Source organism: Macrobrachium rosenbergii, chromosome 21 (assembly GCF_040412425.1).
Source record: "Macrobrachium rosenbergii isolate ZJJX-2024 chromosome 21, ASM4041242v1, whole genome shotgun sequence".
Lineage (NCBI taxonomy): Eukaryota > Metazoa > Arthropoda > Malacostraca > Decapoda > Palaemonidae > Macrobrachium > Macrobrachium rosenbergii.
The window spans coordinates 34,353,901-34,375,718 of record NC_089761.1 but is presented as its reverse complement, the minus strand read 5'-3'; the positions used below and the strand labels follow the sequence as shown (position 1 = coordinate 34,375,718).

The following is a 21,818-nucleotide window of genomic DNA, read 5'->3' as shown; positions in this document are numbered from 1 at the left end:
AACGTTGGCCTACAATGTCATCTACAACTTGATAGTAACTCAAATACTGCTTTGCTCTTTTCAATTTGAGTATTCAGTAGCCTTAAGGCACATTCTATAAGAATATGCACAATGATAAAATGACGACTTATTTCACCTCAACATTCTTGCAGTGAAAAGTACAGTATTTTAATCTCTTCTGGACTAAAGATGCCTCTGTAAAGTACAGTAATCTCTTCTGGACTGAAGATGCCTCTGTGAAGTACAGTGTTTTTGCCCAGTCACATACTTATCTTGGTTACACAGTACAACTTCACAACACTAATTTCTTTCAAGTTGCATTGCCCACAACTGGAAATTTCATTTGACAATGTTTTCAGGCCCATTCTATTCTAGAATCAGTTTTGGCTACGTCAACCATATTCTCTCTCCAGGCACAAAAAATGCCTTGGTATTGATTGGCATTTATGCCAAAATTTTGTACATAAACCCAACTGAAATTTTCAAATACATTATGAACAGCACATCAAAGAAATACACAGCACACCACGTACACCCCACATTAACCTTGCTCATAAAAACCTTAGGACACGCACATTTGTCTATCTCGGTAAAGCCTATTTGTCTGATAGCAGGCACTGTCCACTGGCCACAAAAATCTGGTCATGGTGAATATCCAATACTGTGACAAGTGGTTTGTTTTATATGGAATTAGCCATTATTTTTCCCAGGCACTGTTTTATTCACTATCACATAAGAGAAAGCACCTCTCCTGTACAGTGAACTTGCAAAATCTCCCAGACCAATACCTCCCTCGTTCATGCCGTAATTCTCGGTACTCTTTAGTTCTGTTAACATTTCTTCCCTTCAAAAATCACAAAGCTTCTTTGAGCTTCTGGTTTTGTGATTCCTACACCCTTCCTCTGATCCTTTTATCTTTTCCTGACCCTTAGGCCCAAACTTGTCACTAGTCCCATTCACTTCAACACAGAAAGTGAGGAATGTTGTACAATAACAAAAGATAAAACCCAGAGTACAAAAGGCCATAAATATGAGAACATCACATGACACTTTTATTAGTGGACTCTTTCTCCTTAATTTTCTAAATCCCAACAGATTACCATCAATCCAATTCACTGACATTTACTACAATCATCTTTTGAACATGATTCTCCCAATTACTCACTTGTACAATTGTAAACACAAGGTGTAAAAAAAGAATTAGATAACATTTGTAAGGTTTGAGCCCTTATTCATAACTCACAGTGTCAAAGGCAATTATCGTAGTATAAAATGGTGTGGCCACCTGACAAAATACCAAATAATCTCACAAGGGAATAAATAGTGAGGTACTAATCAAAATTTATTGATGGCAGCAAACTGCCCTCAGTCCCCTTAATTTATTCCTTCCAGAAGAAGTTTAAAACTACTCTTCATAGGCCTCCACATTAGATAAAAAACATTGCACTTAAGAAATATCTTTTCAACTTGTAGAAAACCTAACTGATGCTTTGTGGAAATAAAAATGTCAAAAGCTGTCACGAGTGAAACACATTAAGAATTTGTCAAGAATATCAGAAAAATAAAATAAGCAAAATCACAAATGCTCAGCATGATACTACTGGGAGACAATGGATGTCATCATACATCAGAGTAAACCATTTCTTGTTCAAATGAACTGGGGGCAAGACGATCATGAAAAGACATTGAGCTTGATAACTTGATAACAAAATTACTTGCTTTCAAAATTTGCCACTGGCAAGCAGTTACACACTACGACTGGAAGATGTGACAGGTGTAAACTATGCTGGCATTTATTGTTGCAAGAAAAATTTGCATTGTCGTGAAACCATGTATTTTACTGGATCTATACACACATTACAGTAACTATTCTGGACTGAAATCAAAAGCACTTTTGGTCCCTACTCTACCACTGAATAAAGAAAATACCTTGCTCAGATCCAATACTCTGCAACTGCCCTCATTTTAAAAAGTATCAAGCCATGTTCATACTGTAACTACTTTCAGCTCTGTCAAATGTCTTCCTTTCCTTCTGACCCAGGTCTTGCATCAGATATGGAAAAACAGATCTGGAAGATCCACTACAAAATATGAAAACATTCATTCACAAAACAAACTTCTCACCAAACAATTTACAGTATTTTACCAAGAACACATCTGGGATTGGAAACGTAAAAAAAAAAAAAAAAAAAGCGTGAATCCAAAAGTACTTCATTTTTAATATTTGTACCTCGATTATAAAACAAAATCGGATGCCCCGATAGCAAGACCAATCTCCTTGCACCTTGCACAAATTTGATGCAGACTACTAACCTAGACTCTATTCTGGTACAGAAACAGGGCACCTTAATGGATGGAAGAATGGCACACAGCCAATGTTAAATCAGAACCTTAACTGGCATATTAATGAGATGTACTCACATGCACAGGAAACAACTGTGCTGGAAAATAAATCTTCCTAGTGTCTACCTGAACCTTACCAATGTTATGACTAGGTCTTGCAAAAAGAACAAAGAAATTCAATGTAAACTGCTTCACTGTCTTGTATTCTAACTACGACAAATGACAACTAAATTGACCAGAATTCACCGCTGAAGTTCAAAATGAAGCACTCATGGACAGTACGTAAATCTAGTACCTTCAATATAATATAAAACGAAGTATATTTAATAATCTATTTCATTATTTGCTTCCTCCTCCTCCTCAAACTTTGTTCCATTCTTTGCCCGTTCTTCTTCGTCCTTCATAGGGAAGTTGTTGTAGTAAGTGCTGCCATACTCTGGGTAATCTGAAAAAATACAAAATAGTATTGTGGGTACAGTACAGCAAGAAACAAATAATAAAAGTAAGATTTATTAAACAACCTACAAAACTACAAGAACTTACAGAAAATAAAAGCAGATAAGTAATAATCAATACATGTAGACCTGAAATGAAGAAAGATAGTGCATTAGTATAAATATTTTACCATCTTCATTCTAAAATTGTAATAAATCTGATATAAAAATTTAAAATAAAATATTTTCCTTTAGTTACTGACAAGAATTTTAGTCTTCTGCGAAATTTACAGATGGAACAGTCTGCATAAGCAAGAAATTATGATTTAGGTATTTATGACCTTTGATAATGTAACTTCAATGACAGACAGTTATTCAATTATATTAAAATTTAACAAAACTTCCTTTGAAAAGGTGGGACCAAATCATTTTAATTTCGACACTTTGGTGTCACCCTAAGAATTAAGAACAACAAAGTTTAGTTCTTCAACATTATTTTTTAAAACTAATTTCTTTTTGCCTCAAAGTAAGATTATTAAAAAAAAATTTAGTTGATTCCATATATCAACCATTGTTTGACATCAGCTTCTCTTTAAAAAAAGATAATTAAATTACATTAATTGCAGCCATAATGTATCTGATAACCAAGATATTAAATTACCACACCTCAAACTTGGGCAAGAAGTCAAAGGGAACCAGCTTAGGATTATAACTTAGAAAAACCAAAGGCATTTTACATCCATGGTATACTTGCCTGCCTTAGCCTTTTTTTTGTGTGTGTGTGTATCTGTATGCTTGATATTTAACTGATTAACTACACCATCATTCTGCTCTTTCTTCTAAATTATATCATACAATTTCCATCAAAATTTACTTATATACCAGATAAAAGCTATTTCAGGATTACACCACTAACTAGAATGATTCAACATATACAAAAACCACTAAAAATAAATCAAAAGGTACACTGTAATGTATCCTACAATACTAGAAAAATTAAAAAGTATGTTTGTCATAAGCCACAATTAATTTTGGTAAAACCAACAAATACAAGACATATAGTCATTATTCAGAGAAGAATAAAACAAATATAACACCAAGCACAAAACAAAGTAGATTCTTACTGCAGGTTAAGGCCATACTCTTATTAAAGATACATGAGAAGAGAGATTCAGTAAACAAATTACTGCCCTGAAGAATTAAAGAGAGAGGGAGAGAGACAGTAGTAGGGAGTACATACCATCTTCAGGCTCCTGCTTAATCTTAACAATTTCTTCACCCTCTTCGCCAGGCACACGTTCCCTACGCTCTCTATCCCTGGAAAATAAACAATACAGTACTTAATAGTGGGTAGCATGTCACATAAAAAACAACAATCTTTTGGTTAACTTTCTTTTCATATCACTTTATCTAAAGAAGCTGGAAAACAACACGAAAGAAGTGTAAAAACTCGCACCTATCTCTACGGTGCTTCCTCTCTCGGGATCTGGATCTCCTCTTGCGATCTCTGGAACGGGATCTGTGACGCCTTCTCTCTCTTTCGTCTCCTTCTTCGGGTGCCGTTGCCCCTCTTTCACGGGAACGCGTTCTTCGACGTTTACGGTCTCGGCTGCAGGGGAAAACAGAAACTGTTCAGTCAGATAGTAATGCACCAAAGACAATATTGGCAGCCCCGTATCATGGACATTTCAATTAAGCAGTTTGTTGCATCCAGATTTTCTTGCCTGGTTTTATAAAAAGATGACATGGTTCTTAATAATAATGATGATACATTCCCCATTAAGCCTTCGACTGGGACTTGGCATCGCAACCCTCTCTTATATTATCAGCACTTTTTGATTAAATGAGTTGACTTACAATAATCATGACAGGGCCATCAATGACAAAAATTATTTGCAATACTGATATCAATGAAAAGGTTTTGTTAGATGAAATTAGTTTTACTCTTGTTAATTTCATTAAAAATGTTAATTTCATTAAAACAAAGCATAATATACAATGAATAAACATTTAGATGGATATCTGTTTGTAACTTGTAACTTATAAATTTATCATGAAACATCCATTTGGTTATGAATCACATTAACAGAAGACAATCTTCAAGTGAAAAAACTCAATTTCAATCATGAAGACGTTTCACATATGAATGAAATGACCGAGATCAATCACTTCAATGGGTTAAAAGAAAACATGATTTTGGCGATTGGTGGTGATATCAGTATCGTACAAGAGTTAATTCATCAACAAAAGTAAGCCAATGATATTCCCAACAAAATTAACACAGTAAATCTATTTATCAATATAAAAGAAGAATTATTCAAAGTAAAATCCCAACAAAATCTTCATCTGTTGGTTCTTTATGGGAGCCCCTGGCTGTCAAGTTACAGGTTTTCCTACTTTTAGTTTTCCCTTGTGATGTCATCTAACTTTTTCTCCTCCCAATTTCAACATCTCACATCTGCTGTACTTTACAACAAAGAGAACAAGTAAGATGATAATGTTATTATCTAATGCCTAAACATCCTAAACCTCCATCTACCACCTTCACACACAAGAACAGGAGCATACCTTCGAGATCTTCTTCGTCTGTCTCTGGGCTCGCGTTCCCTCTCCCGGGAGCGTGAACGTCTCCTCTCACGGTCACGCTCTCTGTCTCCTCGCTCTGAACGCTCACGCTCATTGCTAGAGAGAAGCAATTCCATGAATGATGGCTGGCTGTGCCAGTACAGTAGTTGCAAATATTTGCCAAAGTAACAACCTCCTATGAACAACTTCAATAATTATTACCAGTAAATTTACAAATAAATATGAATAAAAATCAGACATATGCTTCTTTAGAAATTTGACTCAGAAAAGAAAAGAAAAAAAATTATGTGCAAGGTTTGGATGAAGGCTGAAATAAGTAAGGCATAAACTCACTCAACACGATCCTCCTCTCGCCCACTTCCACGTTTACGGTCATCCTCTCTGCCGGAATGTTTAATATTGACATCCGATCCACCACGTCTGGTGCCTCCTAATCCTCCGCCTTAAAATAAGATGAAAGGAATTGTTACATCAAAGAAAAATTATAAAAATATACTGAATGACAAATTTCCCAGCACAAGCATATTATGCAACTGTGTAATCTCATTCTGTAAAATAACAATTCTCAACACCAATTCTGATCAACTGCATTAAGCATAATAACAAAAGTTAATCAATGGATAGAAAACATTTTATATTTGGTTAACAATTAAAATTCATTGTTTTATTTTTATATTGTAAAAACAAGCACCACAGAATTCTTTAAGCAGGCTTGTGTTATTTACAAGTTAGCATCAACACTGTGAATGCAAAGTACAGTGTACAGTACATACACGAGCGAGAATTGATTATTCTTTACACTTAATCAAAACCTACCACAAAGATTTTGACATTTTGCAAGGGCAGATTTTGACATTTTGCAAGGACACATCTTTCCTGGACACACACACACACACACACACTCTCTCTCTCTCTCTCTCTCTCTCTCTCTCTCTCTCTCTCTCTCTCTCTCTCTCTCTCATTCCTTCTTTCAAAACAGTACTTAAAAAATGGATTCCCTACAGCCTACACATGGAAAATGCAAATATCAAAAATTAAATAATGTACAGTATGACATTTATCACTGTGCATCTGCAAAATGAATACAACACAAGCCTATTCACAAATTATTCAGCTGAAAAGAACAATGTGGCATTCTCCTATAATCAAAATGCTAGTAATATTAAAAAGCGGCAAACATATTATATCTGCGCGTAACTGGTACACAACAGACCACAAGGTTACGTTTCAAATCATTTGAAACGAGCATTCAGAAATCATAATGATTCATAGCAGTGTCTTACCTATGATGTTTCCCATACAGCAAAAAATAGAAAAATAGTGTTAGAATTTTTCTCGATAAGATTGCGTTCATGTATATTCAGCAATAACTTCAGCTGAAGTTTTTCTACAGATATTCAGAATGGTTGCAAAAACATCATCATTATTATTGTCCAGTAATTTAGTAATGAATATCTACATTTCACTAGCTACTTTAAGCCCTGCACTGCATAATATAGACAAATGTTAATGTTTGCTGGAACATGGTCGATGAGAATTAACCGTCTGACAACAAAGGCCATTCCTATTACCTGATCAATGAAATTTAATCAGATGAAACGTGCAATTCAAATGTCCTTAAATGTCACATCAACATTGAAAAGGCCAAATCTTTCCAAAGATGAACCCCAACTGAACATGAATTAAAGCCAAATTTATTTAATCTAAATTTGTTTTGTAGATGTAAGGCTACAGTCAACCTTATGCCATTCTTCCCAAGTTAAATTTTACTTTGGTAAGTGCAAAGTATTTCTTTACCCTGCTATAGCTAAGTTACGAGCCCATCAGAATTCACATGTGCAAGACAAATTCATGTGAATCTAAGGTAATAGTTCTTCTTGACACTTTGAAGAGGTCTTAATGGAAACAAAAACCACTGTGAAATGAATGTAACGTAAGCAAATTCTTCTAGGTTGTTTTTGCAAGTTTCCGGGAAAAATTACAATAGCTCTAACATTTTGTGAACTATTACTCTACTATGTAGAACCCATAAACATGGCCATGCTGTGAGGCCCCTTATATTTTTCTCAATAAGAAATGACACAACTCACCTAGTCTCCGAGGTAACCATCCTTTCACTGTGCGAGCACGCTCAACGTCAACGAGTACTCTGCGGTTATCTATCTTCTTACCGTCAGCGTGCTTGTACGCAGCTGTTAAGAAAAGCATTGTGTTAAAACGTGACAGTGACACACTGCAGAGTATGTGTATGAAAACAGGAAAACGAATGAAAAAATAAACAAGAAACAAAGAGACCAGTCCTGTGACCATCGTCGACGATCCCCTTGTAGACGAAGCCATCTTTAGGAGGGGCTATCAAATGAACCCCTCACTGGCAATCACCACTTAATTTCATACCAATAACTTAATCTTACAAATGATGTATACACAAAGAATGACATTATATAAGATGTGTGTAAAGGGAAAGGAGTGGGAGATTGGAGCTTGGCGGAGAAAGAGGCAGGGGGAAGGATGAGGAAGAGGAGGAGGAGGTGGTGGAAGAGGAAGAGGAGGGGGGGGTGTGTGGAAAACCGGAGGAAACAAGGCTTAGGTTAGGTTTTCTCCTGCTAGGCTTCAACTAATACGCAAGCCCACAAAATTCAAAATGAAAAGGCTTTCTCAAATGTAGCAGTTGTTTCAAGTTTATCAATTTTCTTAAATTCTTCCCAAATATTCTGACTCTTGATTGACTGCATATATCAAATTATAAAGAAACTGTGTTACCTGGGCATACCTTCTGTGTTACAGTAATCTAGGGCGCCCGATAGCAGAGGTGTCGGATGGGGAATTCCCGTGATTTCCATCTCGAAGGGCGTTGGAATACTTACCCAACTCACCCAATTATCAATTTACAAAACAAATTAAAATAAATAGATGACACCAACACAATCTATTGCATTACTGTATTGTACAATGGAATGTCTATACATTAGGACTTGAAAAATGTGACAAAATTGAACTGTTCCAAAGCCAAATCTGTGAATCTAGGGTTAAATTTCTTGTCAGAGGTAACAACCTAACATTCATACCTACCGCTCACTTACCCAACCGCCTGTATTGAGTGGAAAACACTGCTCCCAAATCCCCTACCTTCGGAAGTATTTTCGTTACTAAGCTTCACTTACCAGCATACTTCCAACGAAATAAGTAAACCCTACCCCGGAATGCCCTGTCTACAAATTTCATGAATAACCACTACATTCAACTCCTTGCTATGTCTAATTTCCAACAAAAAAATCTATAACAGGAAACTCTTCACTGTATCATTTCTTTTCATGTATGACTTCCAGGTTAAAATTAAAATTTACTACTCAAACTGTTTGACTTCTTACAAGAAAAGGTGTGACTGCAAAAGCAATTATCAGATCTTACTCTACTCTAGTGGTCTGAAATGCACTCCTAAACAAGAAAGGGAGAGTTCTTTCAGGAAAATTCACAAATCCCCTGATACCTAATCTCACCTGACATAATCATCACATTTTGACTTTTAAATAAAACTTACCACGTACCTATAACCGAGATATTTAAATGTAAAAAAACAACGTAAACAAGCGTAACAAAACAATCTCCCTATTTCAAGATACAAAAGTAAACCAATACCCAAGGTTTACCTTAACTAATAAAAAAAAAACAAGTATGTATATCTACGCCAACAGTACTGTACTTCCCTCAAGAGATCAAATACCTGAATAGTTCAGCTCAAACCACCTTGTAAATCTTTGCAACAGCAACTTTGCACAGACGTGTACCCGATGACCCAGTCCGTGTCTTCTTCAAGGGTCCCAATAGATAACTCAAAATCCTTTCCAACAACCCAGGAGCTCACAATTGCACTAATCTATTCAGTGTACAAATCCAATCATGCTTTGCCTTCCTCCCAAACCACTCCTTTCGCTCGTTACTCCTACCCTGAGACACAACCGCACACATGCGCGCGCGCACACACACACACACATGCACTCTCAAACCACCTACTTTGAGGCTTTATTGACCAAGGATTAACTACTATTAATGATCATTCCTAAGTCTTCTTACTGAACTTTATAGGAAATCACAGGCAATATAATTTTTCCTTTATTCTTGAACTGATCCAGCAAAGCTGATTCAAACTTCAGATACTTGAGATGTACTAGGTATTACAGAGACAACTAGTTCAGGAATGGCAAAAGGTTCTTTAGTACGTTAAATCTCTCTCTCAAATCTGCAGGAGCCTTAGAAGCATCCAAGAATATAAGTAACTGGTCAAAGCCTTATAATATTATGAGGTCAATCTGCCTGCTCCTGTGTTGGGCTTACCACACATACAAACCTAGAGCCGTGAGTGCTCATAGGTCGCGTGAGCATACAAGCCAGCACGGAAGATCGGCTGTACAGGGTGAACGAAACAAAATGCATTAGTGTGGGGCCTTCAAAGAGTATGTTTATCATAATATAGCAGAACAACTTTTTAAACCTGAAAATAAACACCATCTATCAGATAAAAACAAATGTGAAGAACTCAACCCATCAAATTCAGCTTTCAAAGTCCAGATCTCTAATTACCTGCTGAAATGACACTAAAAACTGGAGCAATAGAATGCCTAAGTAGATGCCAGAAAAAACTGCTAGGTTGTTTCCTTTGAAACAGTAAAGTCTAGAAAAAAAAGAGAAAAATATCACATTATTATCTGGACACAGTTGTCCAGCCAAATAGATTTAAAAACTTCAGGAACACTCTCAAGTCCTCCTTTCACCAACTTTGAGGGCTGTGGAAACTGTAGCCCTAAGAGAGTAAATATTATTACTGGGTGGTCTGACAAGACAAATGAGTTAAGTTGAAAACATTTCTGAAAAAACAACAACCACATGACCAGAGGAAAACTCGCTTGGAAATTGTAACAGCTGAGCTCAAATATATTAAATTATTCAGCATAATGAAGCACCAACTATAATCAAGGAATTAAAAACATGCAAAAGGATTTCTTAACCAATTCTTCAACAAATATGCTTTACAAAAATTAAAAAAAGCATCTTCCATGAACTCAAGGAACACAGCATGTGCAACTGTACGGTTACATTACTTTGGTAGTACAGTGTCCTGACCATATTTCGAAGTGAATTGGGGACCGAGTGTCAATACCATACACACATATTCAAAGAACGTGACTGACTAAGACTTAGGGACAATAACAAATTAAGACTTAGGCACAACAACAATAAATGCACAAGATATCCAGTGATAAAGACTCAAAGAAAAATGATACATTACTACCCATACAAGATGCACGCTCAAGTGTTGAGGAAACCGACTGCTAACAACAGCATGCGTCAGTACCAAGTAACAGAGAACCTATTATTAACAGGAACCTGATAGTGTAAAATCTTACAAGACTTCAAAGCACATTTATTATACAGCAATTCACCCAAATCACTGAATCACACTTTTTACTCTAACAAGTCGACTGGTATAATCTGTTGTAACTGGGTTCAGTTGTTCATATATGATTAACAGGGTTGAAATTCGCAAGAGTTTCCAAGTTTTTAAGTCTGATGCACAGGGCATAGTAGCCCATACCTTTCAAATGGGAAAAAACTATATCAACTCAACATAAACTTACACCAAAAAGGAATGAGAAAGACTATCAACCACTCTATACACCAAAGGAGGAGGGGTCTAAACCTTGATACTTCATCATTGAATGAATTCTTTACTTACTTCTGTTATCTGATTCAATTATATGCAATTCTTTTTTCTAATAGGCAGTTAAGCAAGCTAAACCTTTGGTCACCTGGCTGTTGTTATAGAAAAATACCATCACTATAAAATATACTGGAAATCTTGGATCCCCTCCAACAAAAGTAAGGACTTCAACGTCCAATAGCAGGATCAATATTCTTCGAGAAAAGCTTTGTAAAATTATGTTTCTGATAAAAGAGAAAAAATCATACGAATAATGTATGACATGATAAAATCATTAAAATGCATTCACAACCAAAACACCCATCCCTAAACGAGAGAGAGAGAGAGAGAGAGAGAGAGAGAGAGAGAGAGAGAGAGAGAGAGAGAGAGAGAGAGAGAGAGAGAGAACTTCTATCTGATAAGTCTATCTGATAGGGAACTATTCTAAAATTTAAGAAGTAAAAAATCTCCTCATCTTTTATAAAGACATAAATGAACAAAAACTCCCCTAAACTGAATTCAGTTTATTTAATCAAAGCAAAGTGCAACTTATGTATGACCACTGAAGATTAAATTGAACGTTTTCAAATCTTTGTATGCATGACTTTTGAGATTTACAGTATAAGGTATTAAGATACTGAAACCGAAATAGCTCTGAATATCAAAATGAGTGCACAGCCCGATGACTATCACAGAATCCCAATACAGTATTATGCCATCAACCACAAGTCAGGCATAGAGAGTTCAATTATGACATAACTGCTGCAATCCAGCAACATTCATTGCTGAGCCTTCCTTAAAGGCTCATTTCCTCAACTTCCTGTCCAGTATCACAAAAGATATCCCTACCACATACCACTAGACTACATAAATGCTGACTCTACATTTGAATCGAGCCACACTGCTCTACATTTCTGACTCTACAGGAAAACAACTGAAACAAACTAGAATCAGGCCACAATTGCTCTACATTTATGTCCGGCAATACTTGTCACTTGTTGCCTTCTACTGAAGTGATTAATCACCAGCTCCCCGCAGAAAGCATTTTTTGTAAATAACAACCTCAAACATAAACGCTACCCAACTTTAAGATGAAAAGACAGAAATGGCAAAAAAAAAAAAAAAAATACATTAAAAATGTTTTAAGGGATGGGTGTACCACACATCAATTTCTCCATTAAAACTGCTGTGCTCAAGTTGACGAGATCTCCTCTACGATAAACTACACTGTGCCCAGAATTAGAAAGATCATTCCCAGCCAGGTAGGAATTGCTTGTGACAAAGTGTTGATCTACACAGGAAGAGTAAACATAGTCAATGGGAGCTGACAAAAGGTATTAAGTGTATTACTTTCAAGATTACAAAACAAAATAAAACTACTATAAACTGATGTTGGTCAAAATCCTAAAAACTTTGTTGAACACATCAGATTTTTCAAACAAAGATTGACATGAAGAAATACTCATGCAAGCTGATCACCAAGACTTCTTGTAAAAAACTATGTATAATAATTATGTGGTTTAATCAGGCTACTAAGCTAATTTATTCCACTATCACAGGGCTGGCCAATAGGATTTGTCTTTATTAGTAATGCTTAAATTCTATATTAAATCACAGCTTTTTAAATTTTAAACGGTTAACAGAAAATGGATACTGACGAAAATTCCTTAACTGATGTTTCCAAAACTTAACATTCATTGTCAACATTCAACCTTGTTAACATTCACTATCAACATTGTTGACATTCATTTTGGACATTCAAACAAAAAGTATGTGTTAACAAGAAGTACATGTTACTTCACATTCTGTATATATAAGGACTGGATCCCATACACTATTCCACAAATAACCAAACTAATGCTATAGTCAAAATTACCTGTGTATGTTGTTTCTTTTGGTTTGACAAATTCCAAACTCCAAAACTGAGCTGAATTTGTTTTAAACTGTTACTTTCAAATTTATTAAGTCATATATTCAGCCATTTATTGATTATAATGGGTTTTAGAGGTGTTATTTAATCACTAATAGGAATATCTATACATGATTTTGTCATATTAGATGCAGCTTTAGCTTTTCATATCCCATTAAATGTACAGACATAAGTAAGTCACCATGAAATCTCTGTAAACATGCATTTCAGTACCCCTTTTCCTAATATTTTTTCGACAGCTCAAATTCCACACTGCTGTTTCCATGACCTTTAAACACAGCTCTTTTTTTACACGCTCTTTAAGCACAATCAATATTTAACTGTCATGTAAAGTTAATTAGTCATTAAACAGTACATACAGAAAAAAATTAGTTACTGGCTGATTAATATACATACTGTAAAACTACAAGAGGGTAAACTAGACTGTGAGATTCTCAACATAACTAACAACAGTTTATAGATTAATGACACCTGCGTAAAATCATGCCACATAATCATTAGGTCAATTTAAATGAAGTTCAGGTCCCAAAGCTATGATACAACAAAATATGGCACAAAAGAACACAGCATTTCACATAAATGAACATCAATTCTCTGTTTCAAAATTCAGAACACATAATTTAAAAGATTCTGCTGACTTCAGCATACTGTACTGTAAAACCAACTGCAGTAAGAGGGAGAGATTCGTCCACTTTAATACAAACAGAAAATGAAAATGGTGCAATTGAGTTTCTATCAACTTTGAAGAGTTTACACAATCCTAAATGTAATTTCAAAATGCTCATAACAATCACTCCCATTTGGTTATTCCAAGAAGCATCAATGTAACATCATGATTTTTTATTTTAAGCCTCGATGGTGTTACGCAATCTTTAACAATTTTCAAACCATTTTTACTTAATTTTCACAGTACAATTACCATGACCACAATTACATTAAAAAGTTCTAGCAAAGGCAAAATATTGCCAATAATGGATGCCCCAGTTAACTTAATCAGAAGTGACACTTTTCCATCTTTTTTTTTTCCCTGGATGTTCACTATTCACTAAATTACTACTGACCATTTTAATGTTTATTGTTTAGCACTGGAATCAGAGAAAAAAGGTAAAATTAAAACCCCTTTCTATTCTGTTTATCTGGAAAGCAAAACAAACTGCCTGCTTCTTTTCTTCTGGGTTGGAATATTTCATTCAAGAATAAAAATATTGCAACGGAACCTTTCTCAGGTCACCTAAAGTTCAGACGATAAAAACTGTTTCAGTCTGGTTCCGATCACATTATGAGCATTTTACAATTACAATAAGAACTTCTCTGATTCAGTGTCAGCCTAAACTCATCCACCACTGTACCTTGGTGACTCGATTAAACAAGTTATATAAAAAGCCATGCCATACCCACTTGAGTGATTAAATGCAGTGGAAAGTACTGTCTCTGATTTCTTCCTGATTGAGCATGGACAGCTTCACAACAGAAGAGGATCAAGCTTAACTGCATGCAAAAATACAGAGCAACTTATCACAATTCAAACAATGAATTAAAAGCAAAGCACATTTACACATGACTGGAAGGATTCAGGACAAAAACCAAATCGCAGTCTGAAAAGTCTCGCTTGAGACTCCAAATCAAAAATGTGAAAGTGACAGACAGATACAAACACAAAAGGGGTGTAATGAAGCAAGTTGCCTTACTGTTTCTATCATATACAGGAACAAAAAAAAAAAATTAATAACAAAAGTCTGGAAGATCAAACCTAGGTGTATGCAGAGGGAGAGGCAGCATAAATAATACAGATTCCTTAAAAGCAGCACAATTTGAATTGGACTTTTTATGTTATCATATGTACTTTCCATACTAAGAATGTGGTACACGCTATGCGTAAATACCAACATCCCAATCCTACCTAGATTGGCTAACAAACAGGCAAAAATTAATCCTTTTCTCCTAATTTAACTTAGCTTACCACAACAAATGGAAATTTACCAAAACAAACGGAAATTGCTTATAATATTTTCATGTAAATGTTTATTACTAATGTGGGCATTTGCAGCGACAAATATGTTAAAACAATACTCTAATAACTAACAAAATCATCTACAGTTATCTGTCCAACAGGAAACGACCTTGGCTTTGTTATTAAACTGTACACACATTTTAACTACCAACTTTCAACAGAACTTATAAATTCTTTAGGTATACAATAATCAAGTAATTAACTAGGAAGGGACTGACAGTACCAAGTAGCTCTTCCACAATTTAATCAAACACTAAAATAGAAATTTTAAATGAATCATTTTGAAGAAGCGCAGTGTCAAAGAGCAGCACAGGCTAAGCAATGTCCCCATTATAGAAAGAACCACTGCCATGACTGGTTCTTGTAAATACACTAAGACCAAACACGAAAACACTATCAGGCCCAAAAACTTACCTAGTCACAGCCACTGTTCTCCACCGAACTCTCAAACCAGACGGTCATCTGTGCAGTAAGCTGTTAGTCGCTTTATATACAGGTTCTAATACTAATAAACCACTGAGACACAGATAATCAAAAGCCCAAAGTAATAATTTCATCAATAAATGACTTAAAATAGCATAAAGAAAAACATTAAACAGAAAGAGCTGGCCAAGATCTTAGAAACAGCCTATGATAAGAGATCAAATAATGCACGTAGGGAAGTCCCTTCCATAGGCAGGAAACGTCATCTACCAAGGCTTCTCACTAATTAAATGAACTGCATTTACAGAAGAGACAAACTGAATCAGAGAAGTACATCCACAGTGACTACCATGAATATTTTTGCAGGTTATACAATGCTTCTGGTGTTGTATTACAACCTACAACATGACACCTAAAACCACGTAAAGGGTACAAATGACTGCGGCTGCCCACACGCAGCCGTCAGAGCAATAGCATTAAGAACTGCACTGGCATAAGAGAAATATTTAAGGCATTTCCCAATGCAACACACCAGTTTTGTGAGTGGCAAAATATAGTCATTGACATGAATGGATCTGGAAAAAGCTGGGTACTCACAGTGCATGTCTCGCTCGTGCTCGTACTCGATAAATGCGTATCCTCGAGGCTTGCCAGTCTTAACATTGTGAATTAAGACAATCTGGAAATAGGCAACGTTTGTTATAATTACTCAAAAACATATTTTTTTTTAAATTCAACTGAAACGTGGTATTTTTAATAAGCGAGATCTCCTCTTTCTGTATTTCCCTTTACTTCCTCTTGCTTCCTAATGAACACCATAAACTTTGGAAGCTTGAATCTCTAGTCAATGGCCTCTGTAGACTTCTTCCATATGAATAAGTTTCATCTTCTGAATAATATAATAATAATAACATTAACAATCATTTTATTACCGATATTGGTGGTGATACTTCAAACAGTATCATGATCATTAAAAGGCGTACAGTATATACAGGTTGCTGTGTTTACTCAACAGCCATTAAGACAAAAATCAAGATATTTCACCCACCTTTTTAATCGGTCCGTAAATTTCGAACTCTCTCCGCAACTTTGACTCCGAAGTATCGTAATTTATTCTCGACACGAATAACGTTTTATAAGGATCGCCCGTACTTTGTTCGTTATTGTGCGGGTCCCACAGAGCAATTTCTTGTTCTAATTTGTATTGCATTTGTTCGGCTTTCTCCCTTCGTTTCCTTAGGAGCCGCTCTTCTCGTGTCTCGACTCTAGTTGGGGGAGGCGTGTCTTTAGGATCCTGTAAATGGGAATATTTGAATGATCAGTCAGATCTTTGTACAACAAAGATATTGTACTCATTCAAACTGCAAAGCTAGCAGACATGAACACCAACAGAACATAAAAGTTATGGTTGGGGAAGACAGCTGTTTCATTATAATCTAAATCATTTTAGAGGTATTTTACAGTTTAAAGTGTTTAAATAGTATAGGATTAAATGCAAAATAAAAACACTACAGTATTTCAGTGGATAAGCAGATGCCAACAGGTCATATTTACAGTAAATCTTCATATACTCATATCTAAACTAAATCTTCATCCACTTAACAACACATGAGCTAATGCACTGGTAGAAAAAAAAAAAAAAAACAGAACTGTGCACAAGAAACAATAGGTCAAAAGCTGAACTGTGCTCAAGGTGGTAAAAGAAAGAAAGAAGCAGATATTAACCATAATCAAAATTGGTGAAATAAAAAGCCTGAAAAGTCTAACAAAGAAAAAGAGTCTAACCAAACTTTTGTACAGAATGTTTCCAAGCCCTGACATTTAGGCTAAAGCTGACTGAAATAATAACAATCACAAGGATAGTAAAATACTGTACAGTGGTTAATCGGCATACGAATAATTTGTTATTCATATTTTCATTATACAAAGTAAAATTTTCTAAAAATTTTGTTTCCATGTACGAGCTAAAAATTCCATTTATGAGCTGTTTGTTGGAATCTGGGGCACAGCTGGCCAGGATTGTAGGAGGCCCACAGCCGGCAGGGACTGTAGCAGGAGAGACAGGTTCCCACCTCAGGCCTGGATGATAGGGGGAGGACCATGTGGATGCAGGGACAGGAGGAGATAGTGGGAAGCCAATAAAAAAAAAAACTGGGACGATGATTTTCTTTTCTAAAATGTCAAAGTGGGTATGATTTACTTTTACAGTGCTAAAAAATCGTAAAAAGCATCACTCGATAGGTATTTTACCATAACCATAAGAAGTGATTTGGGCAAATCGAGTGTGTGAGAGCAAACGGACGAAACGTAGCATAAGAGAAAAATCTTCTGAGCCTGGTCTTAGTGGTGCAGCTGGGAAGTCAGAGGGAAGTGGACCCCAATCTCCCACCAAATAACCCACCACCATCCCCCTCCCCCTACTCTACCGTCTCACTCAGCGCAGTCCCAAACACTCGGTCACGGTAAGGTTCTTTCAATTATTTATTGTACTGTAGTAATGCATTTGATTTTCATATTGTATCATGTTAAATTTATTGTGAAATTCTCTTTTTTTTATGTGAACTGTTGCTGCTTTTACATATATACAATAAAGTTTTTACTATCTTTCTCCTTCTCTCCTCAACAGAACGGTATATAACTGCTCCCACCTTCTATCTCAAGTCAGCTATGCGTTACTGTGGTGACGTATGATTTTGTTCATCTTTTATATTAGATTTTATTATGAAATGCTTTATTCTTTTATTTATTTTGTTGAATATGGTTATCATTACTCTATATATTGTGCTTGCACTTAAAATAATTGTATTAAAGTGGATACAAAGGGTGGATATGGGGGAAATTCTTGAGTGTGGGACAAATTAATTGAATTCCCATTATTCCTTTGGGGAATACTCGGATTGATATACAAACATTTCAATATACATATTGGAATTTGGAATTAATTAAATTCGTATACCGAGGAGCCACTGTACATAAAAATAAAAATACACATGAGAGCCAAGACAAAGTGATTAAAAGATTATACTCTAAAAGTCCCAGTAAACTTGGCTAGATCTAAAAATTAAAGAGCTAAGTAATGAATCATCCTTGGGTTGACAGTAAATGTAAAGGAGACAGCCAGCCAGACAAATGTATCATTTTTAATATAATTTTTTGCCTAGACAATGTAGACAAGATGTATGTAATGCAACAAAGGTGAGATAATTTGAGATTTTTACCAAGATAAGGAATTAGAGTATATTAGAAAACATTTTTACCAAGATAAGGAATTAGAGTATATTAGAAAACAAAGAAAATATGGCAAATTTCTCATTATATAATTAATTTATCTGGATATACCACCTATACTAAATTAAATACACCATTTTCTATATTGTTTAGCCAAAAATTTATATTAATCAACAATATCTTCGTGCGACTGTCTTCTTGACATTTTACCCAGTCGACTAATGACAGAAGTATCTTACCTCAAATCTGTGCATCAAATTCCCGATGCCTGAGTATCCATCTGTCTTCTTCTCCCACGTGAGTTTGTCGACTGGCGTCAAGTACGGAATGGGGTCGCGTGGCGCAAAGAGCGCCAGCAAGTTCGGCGGCAGATACTGCGTCATTGTGTTCTGCTAATCCACTGAAAATAGAAAAAGGACGTCAATATAGGTTGGAAACGTACGTAAAGAAGACAATGATCCACGTTACAATCTCATCGTACATAGGCCTATATGACTCTAAGGTTGTATCAAATGAAAAGAACCATCCCGATTATGACTTTATCATGTAGCCTAGGCCTACACGGCTCTTGCGTTTGGGTATGACGTATGCTGGCAAATCTAGGCCTATCAGATATAACTTGGTAACAGTCAATCTAACTATAATTTAAGCATTTAGGCCTACATGGCTGTAACGTTTGGGCCTGACATATGCTGGCTTGTCTAGGCCTAACAAATACAATATGTTACTGAACAATGTACACAATTATTTTGCCATTCAGGCCTACATGGCTGTAATGTTTGGACCGATGCCGAGACATATGCTGACTAGTCTGAGCAGTTTAGGCCTACCAAATATAGGCTGATCTGTTGAAAAAATCTACATTATTATAATTTATTCATATAGGCCTACATGGCTGTGATGTTTGGATTGTGCTAAGACATGCTGGCTAGTCTATGTAGTTTAGGCCTATCAAATATTGGCTAATTTGTTAAAAAATCTACATTATTATAGCCTAATTTAATCATATAGGGCTACAGGGATGTAATGTCTGGACTAGGCCTAGACGTACGCTGGCTAGTCTAGGCCTATCAAAATTAATTTATGAATGAACAATCATTTTATATTTTAACTACACAGGCCTACAAGGCTGTAGTTGGGCTAGACGCAGACGTAAGCTGGCTGGACTAGGCCTACCAAATATAGGCCTAGGTCTAATACATTATGGTACATAGGCCTACTCTTCTGGCCTGGACGTACATTAGGCCTAAGCTATTAGCTAGTAAGCGACAAAATTTATTCCTATTTGGATTTCTACATTAATAGCTCCTTGATAATCTAAATTATTAGGCCTAAGCAAGCCGAATTATAGTTTTACTTTGACAGCTACGGACATACAGCATAGGCCTAAGCCTACATTAGTTACAAAGAATAGACTGGCGTAGTCGAACCTAATTGAAGAATACTGTCAATATGTAAATCCTTAACTCTTCAAGATGAAAATAGGCCTACGCGACATTAAATAAACAGGCCTACATCTCAAGCAAAGGTCAAATAAAGACGTAGGTCTAGGGACAAAAGTAGGCCTACGGCACCGAAGCTTCGCGGGATCAAACAAAGGCGAATACTGGACGAAAAGCGACGGAAATCCCTTCGAAATCTCACCTGCCGGGGAATTGAAACTGTCCTCTCTGTCCTCAAGAATACGCACTCAGGAGCAGACGTCCCTCCATCAATAAATAAATAGGATAAACGGAGTCCGTGTCGCTCTGTTTTTCCTGGTATGACAATATGGCGGTGTTTGCTTTACGAAGCTGGCGGACAGTTGCGGCGTTTCGGGAGCCAGCTCGAGTTCGCGGGTTTATTGGCCCGTTTTTTACGAGTCTCTTCGTAAAATGGCTGGTTTTTTTCAGTTTGGGGAGTGAGGGAACCAATAGCGATGTAAATGCCGATTGAGATTCGTCTTCAATGTCATTTTATAAGGTTTCTTTTCGGTGGGGGTATTTTTTTACCGGCTTCGTTGCTAACCACGAATGCGGCTCGGTATTGTTCTGTCAGGACGTATTTATCAAACTGGTTATTTTACGGGTAAATTATCTCTAATTATCGATAATTCGCCTGCATAAAATTATATAAATATTAATTTATACAAATTATTTAATATTTTAATCCATATAAACACCAATTTTATCATTTATTGCGAATTTATATAATGCAGAAACTGACAATTTATGAACAAGTTATCTCTAATTATCGATAATTCGCCTCCATAAAATTTATAAGTATTAATTTATATAGACTATTTAGTATTCTAACCCATTAAAACACAAATTTTACCATTTATTGCGAATTTACATAATACAGAACAACTCAACATAAACAGGTTACGGGTTAAGCATTACTACGATCTGCTCTCGGTGAATGACTGATCCGATGTCTGCTTACTTCGCGTTGGCCAGACAGCATTGTCCTTGAAATAAGACCCCATGATGGTGTCTTGTGAAAAATTATGTATGCAGTAGATGGTGGAATGGGTCCCATATATTACTTTTAACAATGGACTTATTCCTCCACGCATAAAACTTAGCTGTCTTGATTACATTTAAGAAAGACGCTTTGCTTAATCAGTAGCAAAACTGGCCACTTATCCACAAGTCTTACTTAAATGTGGCATCAGATTTGCCATATTAATTCATGTCTGTTGAAATTATTATTGCTGTGGCATCATTTTTACCTTATTAATTAGTATTTGAATTATTTTTGTGGCATCATTTTTACCTTATTAATTCGTATTTAAATTATTTTTGTGTCATCATATTTACCATATTTTTATTATTTATTTTTTGACACCATATTAATGAACATTTATATTATTTTTTCTGTGGCATATTTACCATATTAATTAATATTTGAATTATTATTTTCGTGGCATCATATTTACTATGTTTATTTCTATTCCCAATCCCTTGTGCAGATCAACAGCTTCCAATCCCCTGCTTGCCTCACTAAAATTAATTGCTCCACCTTCTATCCTCAGACACTCAACTTGATCTTCGCTAGTTCCTGCAGTTTTTCTTCGCTGTCCCAATTCAGCGGTGAATTATCTACAAAAATTCAAACATCATACTACACATATATGTAGAATCTACTGGCCACTTTTCACCAGTTACATATCATATTACAGAA

At 35.7% G+C, this 21,818-nt stretch overlaps 1 protein-coding gene across 1 annotated transcript; it reads right to left on the bottom strand.

Moving 5' to 3' along the window:
* Positions 1-1,039: 1,039 nt before the first annotated feature.
* snRNP-U1-70K (small ribonucleoprotein particle U1 subunit 70K) lies at positions 1,040-20,685 on the bottom strand. Its single transcript, XM_067123423.1, has 10 exons — positions 20,298-20,685; positions 18,893-19,053; positions 16,474-16,719; positions 16,023-16,104; positions 7,454-7,555; positions 5,697-5,805; positions 5,346-5,459; positions 4,234-4,386; positions 4,018-4,094; positions 1,040-2,788 (listed from the first exon to the last, which is right to left on the bottom strand). The coding sequence occupies exons 2-10, from the start codon at positions 19,034-19,036 to the stop codon at positions 2,667-2,669; spliced, it is 1,149 nt and encodes a 382-aa protein (XP_066979524.1). The 5' UTR covers positions 19,037-19,053; positions 20,298-20,685; the 3' UTR covers positions 1,040-2,666.
* Between the last annotated feature and the right edge of the window lie 1,133 nt (positions 20,686-21,818).

Excerpts from the sequence above, each read along its gene's own strand:
- snRNP-U1-70K (XM_067123423.1), bottom strand. The coding sequence starts at position 19,036 with ATGACGCAGTATCTGCCGCCGAACTTGCTGGCGCTCTTTGCGCCACGC. Across the intron at positions 5,806-7,453 it reads ATGGTTACCTCGGAGACTAG|GCGGAGGATTAGGAGGCACC; the intron begins GTGAGTTGTGTC and ends TCTTATTTTAAG. Across the intron at positions 4,387-5,345 it reads AGACGAAGAAGATCTCGAAG|CCGAGACCGTAAACGTCGAA; the intron begins GTATGCTCCTGT and ends TTTCCCCTGCAG.